The 15594-nt window shown below is 51.5% G+C and overlaps 1 protein-coding gene across 2 annotated transcripts in view; it reads right to left on the reverse strand.

Annotated features, from left to right (window-relative positions):
* The window catches only part of ANXA11 (annexin A11), a 38161-nt gene that overhangs the window by 8699 nt on the left and 13868 nt on the right, over positions 1–15594 (reverse strand). The window contains exons 2-8 of one of the 2 annotated variants that reach the window (XM_064487991.1): positions 14953–15116; positions 6429–6494; positions 5342–5454; positions 4044–4430; positions 2657–2744; positions 2318–2412; positions 1470–1583 (exon numbers count right to left, since the gene is read on the reverse strand). In XM_064487991.1, coding sequence (XP_064344061.1) covers positions 1470–1583; positions 2318–2412; positions 2657–2744; positions 4044–4430; positions 5342–5454; positions 6429–6494; positions 14953–14983 — 894 coding nt within the window. In that variant the 5' untranslated portion in view covers positions 14984–15116. The remainder of the gene's footprint in view (positions 1–1469; positions 1584–2317; positions 2413–2656; positions 2745–4043; positions 4431–5341; positions 5455–6428; positions 6495–14952; positions 15117–15594) is intronic. The other variant, XM_031461059.2, reaches the window with a different exon arrangement.

A 15594-nucleotide genomic window follows, 5' to 3' on the forward strand; every position in this document is an offset into this window, starting at 1 on the left:
TGGGCATGTTACTTAACCTCTCTGTGCCTCAGGTTCCTTGTCCATAAAACAGGAATGATACTGTAGGCAGATGCGGTAGAGGGTTCCCAGAGCAAGAGAACCAGGCATGGCTTCTTGACATAAAAGAAGTCATTTTTGGCTTAAGCTAATCTGGGATCCAAGCCTGGCCACAATGTTTGCCCATGAACAGCTCAGTAATGATGATGTTAAGGGAGCAGATGTAAAGACTCCCAATTCTCTTTCAATGGTAAAGACTATCCTGAAGCACTTTCTTGAGCTGTTTTGCTGAGTTTAAACCCCCTCAGGGCCTCAACCACCAGATCAACTGGAACCTAAGGGATGACGATGTTGCTCTTTTCTGGCTCTTGTGACGTCAATCAACTAAAACTCGGATTCTGTCCACTGCCCAAGCCCCTTCATGAATATACATGTGCCCTTAGCTTAAAAATTCCCCAATTTTGCAGTTCGAGGAGACACTGCTTTGGGAAAGATCCCCTGTGTTCTCCTCATTTGCTGCAAAAGTAATAAATCCTTCCTTCTCCCACCCTTTGGCTTGCTTGTGTCTTTTGGCTCAACACTCACCAAGAGGTGAGCCCAGTTTTGAGTAACACCCTCTTGGGGGCAGGAAAAGACACTGCACATCAGGCCTCTGAGGAATGTCAGGTTCCTTCTGGGGCACCTGTTCAGTTGACAAAGATTCCCTGTCTGTGGGAGCTGCCCCGCCCGATCCACAGGACACCTGCTGTGGGTCTTGGGAGCCATGGGACTGCATGGAACGTGCAGGACCCTCCTCTAGGTCATAACTGATTGGGTTTGGGGGAGAGTGAACCCAAACAAAGCCCACCAGAACCTGCCCTCTATTTGAAATTTGGACCAAGGGACAGCTGGTCTCCTCTGTGGCTGGATCTGATAGGTCCATGGAGAAGGGTCGACAGGGATGCTGTGCCAAGCAGACAAGGAAGGAGAAACACAGAAGTAGACGGAAGAATGAGGCACACACTCAAGAAGCAGCTGAGACGAGAGAGAAATCTTGCCTGGGGTTCGTCCCTCTCCAAGTTGGCTGATCATCTTCATCCTCACAACTGATTCTCCACCTTTGTTCTGTATAAGTTCCTCAAGAGAGTTTCTGTTGTCTGCTAACTATAGTGTCCCAAAGAATGAGGTTGATATACCCACACCTCCTACCCATCTTCTTATCACTGAATCACTAGCTTCCTCTGCAACATCAGCTCCTGCTGTGTTTTTAAGGCAGAGAGACTAAGATGCTCCCTGATGATGAGTGGTATGTCATTTGCCCCTTGGGGAAGCCACCAGATGTTCCCCTTTCTACAGCACTTGGACTCCAACCCAGAAGGGTCCAGGAGCCGTGCTGGCAACAGTAGCTAATGAGCGGGTTAAGACACACAACACGGTCCAGGCCTTTCCCCGGGTTGTACACACGCACACACACACATATAGCACATACACACCTTGATGGCTTCTTTTATCTCATAAGCATCAAAGAGGATCGGCGTCTTCATCAGAGCCAAGATTGTCTTCTCAAAGTTTCCTGACAGTTCAGATTTCAGATCTTTGATCAAATCCTGATTGGACATTCAGACAAACAAAAAAAACTATTTTGAGACTCTACAGAAGATGACTAAGAGGAACAACACCCCAGATCCATAGACCAGCAATATCGGCAGAAAAGCCAAACCTCAGGCCCCAGCCAGACCTGCAGAATCAGAGCCTGCTTTCAAACCAGATCCACACAGCACGTTAAAGTAGGCGAGGTACCGGGCCAGATCACGGGCCTATTCAATATGTACCCAGTGTTACCTTTCTAAGATGCAAGGCCCCCAAAGTTCAAAATACACCCACCCCCGCACTTGCTCAGTACTTAAAGCCCTTTCCTTCAAAGCCCTTCTATCAGGTAAACCTAGGGTGGTCACGAAGAGGGCAGGGGTGGGCCGCCTGGGTTCCCAGCAGGGGAAACAGCCTGCGTGGGAGTCGGCTAACTCGCCCGTGGTCTCAGCGAGTCGTAGCAGAGCCAGGCTGGAACCCAGATCTCTGGGCGCCTCTCATCAAACCTCAGTACCCCTCTCATCAAACCTCAGTACCCCGTGGACTCTGGGATTTCTCCCTCAGAGCATCCTTCACCTCTAGAAGATGCCATCAGCTGAGAGCCAGCAGGAGATGCCCTCATGTGCCTTACTGTCTGTCCAGGAGATCTAGGCCCACTCAGCCCCAAGGAAAAGCAGGAGTAGGGCCATGCTGGAGGATATGCTTTGATTCAGAAGGGACCAGGGCTCCCTGGACCCCCCACCCCAACACTCACCTTCCCATAAGCTGTCTTGAAGGACAGGAGGATCTGCTGCCGTTGCTTGTTGGAGCGACTCCCCAGGCAGTCGATGATGGCCTGCTCATCAGTCCCTGGAGGAAGGAGAGATGGGAGTGGGCAGGGCTGGGGGTTGTGGGGATGCTCTGCAGCTTCAGACTTTCCTGGCCTGGATCTTCCAATTCTCCCAGGCAACCCAACTGCACCCCACGTCCACCTTCTCTTCCTCGACCACTGGGGCCAGGCTGCCCCCACCCAGAGACCCCAGCCCACAGAGCCACCGTGGAAATGCCTGGGGAGTCAGGGTGGTTAGGACTTGTGCCACCCAGGGATGCTCACCAAAGCCCTTCATGGCCTTCCGCAGGACCTCAGCATCTCGCAGCGGGTTAAAGCCAGGAGCGTCTCTGATGGTGCCTCGGTTTCCAAACTGCTCAGACAGACAGAAAGATGCTGTATTCCCCAGAAGAGAGACTGCCCACCCCAGACTCTGGGAATGACCTTTCCTCTAAAAGTTGGGGTACTTGAAGAAGCCTGCAATCAAAAGCACAGGAGACTTCACATTGAGTCGACCTAACATGACTGTTACCTGTCCTTGTGTCCTGGAACTGAAGCTTCTACCTGGCTCCCGCAGCTAGGAGCCCACCTAGAGCTGGTCCTCATGCTGAAAAATCTACCCTATGCCCGGGTCCTCCAGGCCTGGGCCTGGGTTCCTAATGAAGGGGAGGCCTTGGGAACAGGGGCTTGGCCTCTCCCCAAGGCCTCACCACCACGCACACATCGGGACTCCCCTAATGGGCCTGGTTAGTCCACCTTCACATTAGAAAAAAGTGCTCCCCCCGGGATGCAAGCGTACAGCCTTCATGTGGCACACACAGCCTGACTGCCTCTTGGACTAGCTCTGCTTTCCTGGCACTGTTTTCTGCACTCTACGACCTGCCTGCCTGCCAGACTTCTTCCTGACACTGAAAGCTACACTACGAGCAAACTTGATTTTTCCTGCCTAAACTGTCTCTTGGTGAATTATGTAGTACAAACTGGTTTTAACAGAGCTAAGGAGATAAGCTCAGAGAAAAGATAAGGGAGAAGGCAGAGAGGGAGGATGCAGGGCAGGAGCAAAGTAATGTGTGGGTGTCGGGAAGGGGGGAGGGGACCCTATGCCTAAAATTAGTAGTTAACCACATACCACTAGCCCTGCGCTTGGCTGGTTTGGCCACGTAACCATGACAATGAATTCGAGGTTCTGCAAACATGAACTGCTCTCCAAAATGAGCCAAGAGCAACCCTGAAGGAACTGCCAACAATCTTCCCTTCCCAAAAAGCTGGTTTTAATAATCCTCTGATGGCAGTATGGGAGGACACATCCAGGGGATTGAAGACTTAAAAGCCATCGGGCTTAGGCCTTGAGACCAGTTCTTACAAAACAGAGACCCCAGGCAGTAAATAACACAAGCGGGATGAAGAGCACCCAGGGCGCTCAGACCCAGCTCGCAGAGGGACCAGCTAACCAAGCTGGGGGGCAGGAGGCTCCCTAGGCCTCAGGAATACACTTGAGGGATGGGGAGTCTGTGAGAAAGTGACACTCTGAAAACTACAAGTTAGAGGTGGAGGACTGAGCCTGACACCAGCCCCGCATCCCCCCGAGCCTTGCTGCCAGAGGACCCCGGGCCACGTGTCTCAGGCCTTTGGGGCCAGACCGGACAGAGAGTAGCACAGGGCTGGCACTCACCTGAGCTGGGGGCACAGCAGGGGTGATGTTCCCAGACCCCGAGTATCCTGGGTAGCTTGGCACTGGCTGCTGCCCAGGAGGTGGCACTGGCGACTGCCCAGGGTAGGTCATGGGCGGCTGTCCAGGGTAGGCCCCTGGGGGCTGCTGCCCAGGGGGCGGCATGGGCTGGCCTGGCATGGGGGCCCCAGGGTACGGCGGATATGAAGGCATCCCAGAGGGTGGGTTTCCTCCAGGGGGTGGGTACATTCCATAAGGAGGAACGGGCTGCTGGGCAGAAGGGGGCTGCCCAAACCCCCCCGGGGGGACCGGAGGGTAACCGCCCCCAGGGACCCCTGGGTACAGGTTTGGCACGTTGGCTCCTCCAAACGTCCCGGACATGTTGGCCGCCTGAAAGTCCACAAAGCAAAGCCTTAGATGAACAGCCCTGCGGGGCCAGCCGTGTTCCATCCATCTGCCCCTCCCGCCCTGAGCCTACAGTGACCACCCAGGAGCCACACTCAGCTCAAGCTGAGTGCAAGCACCATCCATCAGCTTCTCAGCAAGGCCCACCTTGACCACCCAACCTAAAACCCTTGTCCCACATGCCCTGCACCTGCACCAGTGCCCCCTTTTCCTGGCCCTGTGCCCGAAGTACCCACACTTGCTCTGCCACCACACGGTTTCTTCATGCTACTGTCTGTCTCTCCCCTGAGGATGGTGAGCACTCCGGGGCTGGGGTTTTTCTATCCCTAGTGCCTACAGCAGGCCTGGCACAAATTAGAATATGTATTGGTTGTGCTGTTTACATTGAGCAGACATCTGTTTTGACATTATAAAATATACTATGCCTGCCCGTGCTACCAGGCACCTGCTCCCAAGCCCAACCAGAATAGTCATCCACACGTACAAACACGCACTTGCACGTGGCCACTCGTACAGGGCACCTGCACACACACACACACACACCTGCAAACCCTCACCCCCCTCCCATCCCTATACTGGGCTCATACAGAAGGTGCTCAATGCATGTTCCATGAAGGCGCCACCCCTACCCAATCCCCCAGAGCTGAAAGGGAAGACCATACAGCCCAGTGCATCCCCTGCCCCTCATTTTACAGGTGGGAAAATCAAAACATGGAGAGGGACAGCGAGCCGGTGAGAGCCCTGATGAAAACCCTTACGGCCTAAGACGCAGCTCAACATGCTTGGCGCCCACAGGTACACACACACACACACACACACCTCTGACGCCAGCAGCCTTTGTCCCTCTGGCCATGCTGGTGGCCCCTGGGGCAGCCCAGCAGGAAGGCCAAACTCACCAGTCCTGAGAGGTAGTCCTGGCTGAACTGCCCCGTGTAGTTGGCCACATTATCCAGCCCGATGGGGGGCACGTTGGGCGGTGGGTAGGCAGCACCTCCCCAGGCACCACCACCTGAAAGCAACACCAAACCTATCAGACCCCGGTGGCCCCCAACAGGAAAAGGCAGAGACATCCAGCTCCCAGGTGGTCAGGAGGGGAGGCCAAGCAGAGCCTCGGACAGCTGTAGACCACACGAAAAACACAAGAGAAACGGCAAGAGAGTCTAACCCAACCCTGCTGCTGGAAGAGGAGAGGGGACCTTCCTGGACTTCAAGGGAGGAAGACAGGGTTCAGCAAACACTCCCAAGACCCTCTGCGGGGTATCGAGAATTGAGAAGACTCTGAGGGCCTTGTGTTTAGCTTTTCAGCTCCAGGATCTGGGACGCTTGGGACAGAGCATTCCTGGAATCACCCACCTGCTCCCTCTTGCTGCTCAGGTGCTGACAGAGATGGCAGTGGCAGGACATGTATGCCTGACCCACTGGCATAGCCTCCCTGCTATTGGCCCACAGCTTCTGGCAGCTGCAGTGGTAACATGTGCCCCTTAGTGAGTGACTGCCTCTACTTTCCCTCTGCAGGGGGGTCCCTGCTGTGGAGAAACCATGCACCTTGAGCCCAGGGCAGGAGAAGTGACAAGGGGCAACCGTCACCCAACAGTGCTCCAGAGGACACTGTGCCAGAGACTTTACCTGGCTATCCCCTTCTTCTCTGGGCCAGCCCAGAGAAGGAGAGATGCTTGAAGCCATTTGTAAAGGAGAAAACTGGGTCTCAGAGAACAGAAGGCATTTGTCCGTTGCTATCAGCTAATAAGACGAGACCAGGGCCTGGCCTAGTCCGGGCTTTTCAGAAGTGGCTTCAAACTCAGGCCTTGCCTGGCCCCAGGGTCCACGCTCTTCCCCGGCCCCTCCCCAACCCGGCTGCACTACGGAGTGACGATGGGAGCAAGGAAATGACTGGAAAGCACTAGTACTCTTCCCCTCTCCACGGCTGGATGAGGAGCACAGAGGGCACCGCCTCCACCCCGACACCAGCCCAGCCTCACTTACCTGGTGCAGCTGGAGGGTAGCCGCCTGCGGGCGGGGGGTAGCCTGGTGGGTAGCTCATGGTTAGATCTGAAAGGGAAGAGGAAAGCATGCTCAGGGTCTGCCTGGGGCTCCCGCCAGCCTTGCCGAAGGACGAGACACCCACAACCTGCCCCGGAGAAGCTGCATCAGGCCTGACCCGTGGCAAGCAACCCAGCTCACCCTCAACCTGCTAGGCCCCCACCAGAAACAGCAACCAGGGCAGGCCCAGGCCCCACCACCAGAGGATTCACCACCCACGTGCCTGTGGGTTTCCTTGAAACTCCTTTCATCCAAGCTCTGCTCCCACCTCAGCTGACAAGGGATGCTGCGTGTGTGGAGCTGTTCTCCCACTGCAGAGGTGAGAGTGCACTGCTTCATCCTCAGGGGTCCAGGTCTATTTGCCTTTCTCTTCTTTATCACCATCCAGGCAGCTACAGGGGGAGCCAGAGCCCCTGCCTCCCTATGCCCAACCCACAGACCCCAAGCTATCCACAGTGGCCTCCAAATCGGCTCAGCCTCAAGCTACACTTTTCGTTCTCCAACCTCCGGTTCATCAAGCAAGGGAACCAGATATGGAATCATCGTTCCTAGGAATGAGAAGAGACCTCAGGAGGGCTCATCTGATTCAGGACCTGGAAGCAGGGCCAGTGAGGCAGTACCACCCTGTCTCTACAGATGAGGCAGATGGAGCTCAGAAACGCTAAGTGGCTTGCAAATCACTAGTGAGGGAAGGAGAAAGGCGTGGAACCTAGGGCTCTTTCCTACTGGTGGTGGTGGGATATCCACTCTCACCAAGTCCTTCCGTGTGCAGATCCCTCTGCCATGACCCATGCCAATTAAACTGCCCAGGAGGGACACAAATCTGCCGTGACACCACATACTCGGAGACGGCCACACAACCTGCCTGCTCCTGCTGATAAGCAGTGGCTGCTGCAGTTTGAGAGGCACCCGACAGCAGGTGAGAGTGCGGAAACCGTAGGCTGGCCCGTTAATTGCACCTGCTGACCCCAGGTGAGCTGCTCCTCCTTGCACACAAGGCCCCCAGCTAGTTTTCAAACTGCAGTGTGTATCAGAACCACCTGGAAGGCTTGTTAAACACGTTGCCGGGCTCCACCTGCAGGTTTGGAGCCAGTAGAACCAGAATTTGCCTTTCTAACTATTTCCCAAGTGATACTGCTGGTCCGGGGACCCCCCCCACTTTGAGAAACACCAGACGCCGGGATCCACCTACAAGACTCTGGTTGCCCTTCACAGCTAGGCCGGAGACCTGGGCATGTTGTTTTCAAGGAAGCAGAGGGGCTTCCTTAAGGTGACACGGGTCCCCACAGGGTGGGCCTGGTTCTCAGCCTTATGGGGGTGACAATTTCTTTGGGTTGGTGTGTCCAGAGGTGACTGTAGGCAAACCAGTGGGAGGCCTGACAATGGCCTAGTGACCTTGGAGAGAGCTAGAACTGGCTACCTGCGGTATGGGTCAAAGACCCTTTCCTGTGCCTGCTGTGGTGTGGTGACTGAGGTCCCCAGTGGTGCTGCCCTCAGTCTGACCCATCTGCCACAGCCCTCGGAACTCAATGGTGAGGAGATACCCCGGGGATTTGAATGGTGGATGGACTAGGAACCCTCCAATGGGGGAAAGAGGAACCGCCCATTGGGAAAAATGATAAGCTGTAGTCGTGTTCCTGACACGGCTCTCTCTGACTACCTCCCAGAGGAATGAGCCCAAAGGCCCCTTCCACAGTCAGATGGGAAAAAGTCCAAAACAAACAACAAAAAAGCTGGACACCACCTTGTTCCATACACCAAAATGAACCTCAGCCAGACCAAAGATTTAAACTTAAGAAGCGACCCCAAAGCCCAAAGGCATAAAATTAAATCTCTGCATAAGAAACAGACAAGGAAAACAACATAAAGACAAGAGAAATGAAAAATTTAGGGGAAATGTTTTACGATAAGAAAAAGACCAACAACCATCAAAGAAACTCAAATGACGCAAATAATTACTGAAAGGAACTACAGATATTCACCTTCACAAATACGCTGAGAATTGATAACTAAAAATATAGAGATGCTGAAATTAAAAATGACACTCCTTGACCCAGAAACTCTTCTTCTGGAAACCTATTTTCCAGACACACTTACACCTGTGTGAAATAATTCATGGATCTGGATCTCGCTGCAGCATTTGTTACAACAAGGTACCCCTAAATATCCACCTACAAGATGCTGGATGAATGAATCACAACAGATCTGTACAAGGGACACTCTGTAGCTGTTTTAGAATTAGCCGGCTCTGTCTGTGGGCATTTGAAATGATCACCATTATTAATCAGGATGTAATACTGTGTGTAGGCTAAGCTAACTTCTTTGAAAATGTACAAACATAGTGCTGTGTACACACACACACCCCATCCCTGGAATGATAAACAAGAAACTGGTTCACACTGGTTGCCTCTGGAGGGGAAAACTGGAATAGAAATGAAGCTCACTGTTTATATTTGCATTTCTTGCCACATGCACGTATGCCTATTTAAAACAACAACTTTTAAAAAGGCCCAATTCAGGTGGGGATTTCTGAGCTCATTTGAGGCCACGGCTGTTCTTCCAAGATCTGAGTAACTCACACAGGGTCCATTCAGTGCCATGCAGTGCAGCTCTGAGCCCGGGGTTAGTGTTATTATATAAATAGACCTCGGGACTTGGACCTGGCGGGCCTGCTAGTGTTCCCTGCCCGGGGCAGGACCGCAGGCCAGCCTCAGCCGGCTCTCAGGGTGGTGGTGCTCACTCCCGGGGGCCCCGGCTAGAGTCCAGATCTGTCCCAACGATGAGTTCTGCCCTCAAGTGTCCCACAGCCTGGGTCTAATCCCGCACCAAGGAACAGTACTTCACCCCTGGGCCCTGCCTGCTCCCCAAGAGACCACCTCTAGTCTTCCCCTCTTCCAAAAGAACTGTCTCATTTGTTTCCCCACCATTCCTGCCTGAAATAGTTTCGAGTCTATGAACAACTCCCTCTTCTTTCTCTGAGCTCTCCTCAGAACCAAAGGCCCCAGGTGTGGTCCGGAGAGCCCAGGGCAGCAGCTCCCCACCCTCCTGCCTGATCGGTAACACGCAGGTGTCCTGGACAGTGGAGCCAGGATGCTGACTCCTGTTAAATCTCTCCCTTCCATTCTGCCCATTGCTCCAGCCTACTGAGATCTCCTGTGATCCTGACCGACGCTGAGCATCTCAGCACCCTCTCTCAGCTTTGTTTCATGTCTACTGATTGGGAAAGCATGGCACTTGTGTTCTTCCAAGTGAGTGACACAGAAAGGACCCTCCTGAACTGTCACTGCCGACCACTCCCAGCCTGACATCAGCCCACCTAACCAGTTGAGTGTACAGACACTCAACCAGCTACCCGGCCACCTAACTACCACAGCCCAACACCCGCTTCCTCATCTTGTTGGCAACACTATAGAGAGGGCCTCCGTCAAAGGAGGATTCTAACACATCCCCTGTGCCTGGTGCCCTCCAGGTCTAATAATCCACAGGAGAAAAGCAAAAGCTGCCGGAGGGCCTGGGGCGACCTTTGGGGGCGCCACCCTGGCTCCCAGTGCCCACCTGGCCCCTTCCCAACGATGGCACATCCTAGGATGTGCAGGGGTCAGCACACAACTCTGACTCCCAACATTTACAGTCTTACCCGCTCTTTTGAGAATTAAGAAATCTGCTCATGGCCTTGTCTTTGGTAACTTTGGCCTCCACTGTTTCTCAAAAGAGGCCCCCACCAGAGCTTGCTGTCCTTGGTGAAGTCGGCCCAGCACCTGGGGCTGCCATATCCTGGCTCAGAGGAAAGCTTGGGCAGGGCTTCCGGGGCCCCTCCTAGGCTGTCCAACCCTCACTCTCCATGACAGAAGGGGACACACTGAGTTACAGTCCTGTAGATCAGCCTTCCCTGTGGCATCTATGAACATCACACCTTCTGTGCTGACCCACGCCTCCCTCCTACTTCTGCCCTTCAACAAAAAACAGGTGCCTGGGTAGGAATGCTTCACACATGATTCCAACAGGCTGGGCACATCCCCATTCTGTGCTGGCTCTTGTCACAGCACTCTGTCTTGGGGACTCACTGGAGATGGTCTCCTCATGCAGCAGGCAGCTGGCCTCTTCGGGGATTGTTCCAATTCCTAGAAACCAGCCTCCAGAGAACTTGGGTCTCTGGGCCTGCCTCTCCTGGGGCAGGCTGCAGCACAAACACCACCCTCCATTCCTCCCTGGAACCATCTACCTGCAGCCGTGCACCTGGTTTCATCCGGCTACGGCCTGCTCTGGCTAAACTGGTGCTTCTCAAACTTCAGTCTTCAAAACAATGATGGGCTTATTAAAACCCAGATTGTTGGATCCTTCCCCCAGTCTCTGCATCCAGAGGTTTGGGACAGGCCCCCAAACGTGCATTTCCAACACGCTTCCAAGTGATGCTGCTGCTGCTTGACTCTGGACCACACTTTCTGTAGCACTGCTTCATTGTGCTTGAAAATCACATGGACAGCTGGCTAAACACGCCTTGGCCTTGGCCCCTATCATTCTGGGCCCTTCAATCTGGGATGGGCCTAGGAATCTGAAATATAAACAAGCACCCCATCCCATCTCCGGTGATTCTGATATAACTGATTCTGTGTTCTCCATTCTAGGAAACACTCTTTCCGTTAAGGTACTTGGACACTTTCTAGCTTATTCTATGTAGTCTTTACTCCTAGCAGTATGCTCCGAGGACAAGCAAGACCTGGGCATCCCAGGATCTCATCAGACCAAGCCTCAGTTTGCTAGGTGAATGTTGAAAACACATGGCAGATACATAAGGGGCTTCTCAGGAACTGTAAAATGGCCTGTTCCTTAAGCTGTGTACATGTACACAAGGATACCATTAAATTTCAAGGGCTCCAAAAGGGCCCTAACCAAAGTTCCCAAACACAGGAATCTAGAAATGCTGTGTTAGGGAGAAGAGACGAAATCACCCAGAGCAGGAGGCACCTCACTGCCCACACCCAGCCACCCCCCACCCCCCATGGGGAGTCTTGTCGTTTTCCCACCCCAACAATGGGAGATGGAGATACGGGCTGGGCTATGCACTCTGCACATCTTCTGGTGTCCTGTCTGACTTCCAGGGACACAGAAGAAAAAGGAAGGATGGTGGCAGGGCCATGCCTAGCACAAGGATACAACAGTTCCTGCCCAGAAGGCCAGGTGGGGACCAAGCTTGCAGCAGGCTAATGCTGGGAGGAGGCAGAGGCCTGAAAGTATCTCCCTGGGCCAGAAGCCACACGGCTTTGAGATCTCCCCTCAGTGCCCGGCAGCAAGCCAAGCAGGCCTGGACTAGAGTGGATGTTTTTGTGGGATGACCCCTCCACTGGCCTTCCCTGCCTGGGGGCTAGAGTATTAATTTTTAAATCTTAAATCCTCAATCTGTTTCTATGCAAAGATTTAAATACAGAGTTAAACCATGCAGCTCAGATGATCCCTGCTGATTTATCTTTAAAAATAAAAGGAAGAGAAGACAAGCCACAGAATGGGAGAAAATGTTTAAAAAGAAGTATCTGATAAAAGATTGTTATCCAAAATATAGAAAGAATTCTTAAAAACTCAACGATAAGAAAACAACTCAATTAGAAAATGGGGAAAAGACCAGAACAGATATTTGGCCAAAGATACACAGATGGCAAATAAGCATATGAAAAGATGGCAACATCCATAGGGAACTGCAAATTAAAATAACAACAAAACACTGCTACACATCTATTAGAACGGCCAAAATCCAAAACTTGATGGCACCAAATGTGGGTGAAAATGTGGAGCAACAGGAACTCTCATTCATTGCTGGTGGAAAGGCAAAATGGAACAGCCACTTTGGAAGACAGTTTGGCTGTTTCGTACAAACTAAACATACTTACTCTCAGCATATGATCCAGCAATAGCGCTCCCTGGTATTTACGCACAGGTGCTGAAAACGCGTGCACACAAAAACCTGTACAGGGATGTTTATAGCAGTTTTCCTCATAACTGCCAAAACTTGGAAGCAACCAAGATGTCCTTCAGTAGGTGAACGGATCCATAAACTATGGTATATCCAGACCATGGAATATAATTCAGCAGTAAAAGAAACGAGCTACCGAGCCATGAGAAGACACGGCAGAAACGTAAATGCACATGACTAAGTGAAAGAAGCCAGTGTGACAAGGCTATGCACTGCATGATTCAAACCATATGACATTCTGGAAGGGGTAAAACTATGGAGAAGTTAAAAATCACTGACTACTAGGAGTTAGGGGAGGAAGGAACAAGTAGGCAGAGCATCAGGATTTTTAAGGCAGTGAAGCTATTCTGTATGACACTAAAGTGGTGGATGTATTAGTTAAAACTCATATAACGTCCAACACCAAGAGTGAACCCTAATGTAAACTATGAACTTTGGGCGGTAACGATGTGTCAGTCTAGGCTCATCAACTCTAACTCTGAGGCAGGGTGTTGACAGTGGGGTGGGCGGTGCATGCGAGGGGGTGGGGGTAGATGGGAAATCTGCACTTTCCACTCAATTGTGCTGTGAACCTAAAACTGCTCTAAAAAATAAATTACATTTAAAAGTAAAAAATAAAAGGAATACAAGCACATTGTAGGGAAATTCAAATGGAATAGAAAGACAAAGTGAAAAGCAAAATTCACTCTCCCCTCTAACCCCCTAACCAAAGGTCACTACTGAGCAGTTTCCAAAGTATAATTTAAGACCAAATAAATAAATAACACACATACATAAATGTATATGCATATACATATATACACACATATATGTACATATAGTTTATGTATATTCATACATATGTAGAATTTTTTTAAAAAAATGAGAGAAATTTGTTTCCTTATCTGTAAGCCCTTTTTTCTTTTTTTGATGGAATACTGGGGCTTGAACTCAGGACCTCAGGCATGCTAAGCATGTGCTCTACCCCTGAGCTATACCCTCCCCCTGTTATCTGCAAACTCTCCTCGCTCCAGAGCAAAGCTAGGTTTGGGCAGGCTCAGGTGTAATTAATCACCCACATCCCTACCTGGCCCACCTCCAGTACCCGCCTGTCGGGGAGATGAAGAGGTTAGCCAGCCCTGAGCCGGCCTGAGCCGCTCCTGACTTCCATAGGCTGCCCATACTGCTGGAAGGCAGAGATCCAGAGCAGGGAGCAAATGGGGCCCCAAGCAAGACAGAAACGTCAATTTAAGGTAGTTCAGTTCCAAGAATCTTACACAGAGAAGGATCCCAACCGGGAGCTGGGCCCTCACCTACCCAGATGTCGGGTGTGAGAGGGGGCTTCACTTTTAGGGGCTCTTCCTTCTTGGATATTAGGACTCCTAGAGGTTCCTCTCTTTGGGTTTTCACCCCAAGCCTAGGTTTACAGACTTCTAACATGTCTATATCGGAAGGGAACTTGAAGATTATCTAGCTTCCAACCACCTCGTTTTCATAACTAAAATACGCCAGGGACACAGCTTACTCAAGTCACAAACACATGGGGAAAGGGTCCGTGGTGGAACTCAGCCTGCTGAGAGCAGAGCCTGCCAGCCTTCCCCTAACAGGGCCACGCTGCAAAACCTGTGACAATTTCAACCTGGACTGGTCCCAGCTGGGCCTGCCAGGAGTGACCTACTTTATGAACTCTCCTCCAAGAGCAGCAGGAAGACAGTGCAGTAACAGCTTTAAACTGGGGTTGGCCAAAGCCATTCTTCATTGCCAGGAGGTTCCAGAAACCCTAAGGTGCCTGGACTCACACTGCGCCCCTCTCCCCACACCTACAGGGATGAGAGGAGGAAGCCTGCCCAGCCCAAGCTCTGCCATACACAGTCATTCAGTCTTCCTTAGGTCTAAGCTGGACCCCTATTTCCAGCTCAGCCCCGCCAAGCAGAAACAGGCAGTGTCGCTCAGTGCTTCCTGAACTGTGTTCTCTGGCACCAGCTTACATCTTATGAGTTGAGAATTTACCAGGTACCCAGTTTAAAAAAAAGAGCGAGTGAGAGAGATCAGTTGTCCAAAAACTTTGGAAAATGCTGCCTCCCACCTTCTCCTTCCAGGAAAGTGCCAATTCTTGATATTGTAATAAAGGCTCTGAGAAGTCCTGTAACAAAGCAGCCTGCTTAACTTTATCCCCAAATTTCCCAAACTTATTAGGCAATAATCATAATAGTTAACATATATCAAATACTTATTATGTCCTAGGCACTGTGTTAAGTGCTCTACATGGAAGATAACTTTATAACAACTCCGTAAGACAGATTCTAAGATTATGATTCCCATATTAGAGATAAGGAAACCAAGATATGGAGAGATTATACAATTTACCTAAGGTTACATCTAGTAGATAACTGAGCCAGGTTTCAAACCCAGGCAGTCAGGCCCCAAAGCTCAGGACTTTCACCCCTGGCCCCAGAAACTAGTATTTCAAAGACTCTGAAAGCACTGGTTGATGGAACAGCATGGAATGAGGAAGCAGGATACCTGGTTTCACCATGATTCCCAGGTACTTCATTCAAGGCAGTCCAGGGCAGTAAAGAATGTGAACTCTGAGGCTGGGCGGCCCAGGTTCAAATCCCAGTTCTGCCCTCTACTAGATGTGTGATCTTGGGTAGGTTATTTAACCTTTCTGGGCCTATTTTCCACATCTGTAAAACACAGACAGCAAGAGTTTAATATCAAATGTGTTCTCATTATACCATTTAACCTCTCACTGTATATCAGTTTCCCCAATATAAAACAGCAAACAGGATTAGAGGGTCCCAGAGGACCCTGGGCCATTTGATAATACTAAAGATAAGAAATGTGGGGGCAGGGAAGGGATGGGGTGAGGAGTGGGGGTCAGAACAGAGGACAGGAGAGGAGGGGGGCAGTGAGGTGAAGTCAGCAGGTTTCTTCTCCCACACCAAGCCCAGCCCCGCAGCAGCAGCAGCAGCAGCAGCAGGCCCAGGGTGGGAATGGCTGTGTTGGATTTTCCAATCTTCCCAAGGGGAAACCACCAACAGGAAATTGGCAATGTATTCCTGGTGCCCAGGGGCCTGGTCCAAGCCCCAGGAAAAAGGGATGGTGGGATCCAGATGGAGGAGGAAGCACCTTTGAAAAGGCCTTTGGAGGAGAAACCTGCCT

The sequence above is a fragment of the Camelus dromedarius genome, chromosome 8 (assembly GCF_036321535.1).
Source record: "Camelus dromedarius isolate mCamDro1 chromosome 8, mCamDro1.pat, whole genome shotgun sequence".
Lineage (NCBI taxonomy): Eukaryota > Metazoa > Chordata > Mammalia > Artiodactyla > Camelidae > Camelus > Camelus dromedarius.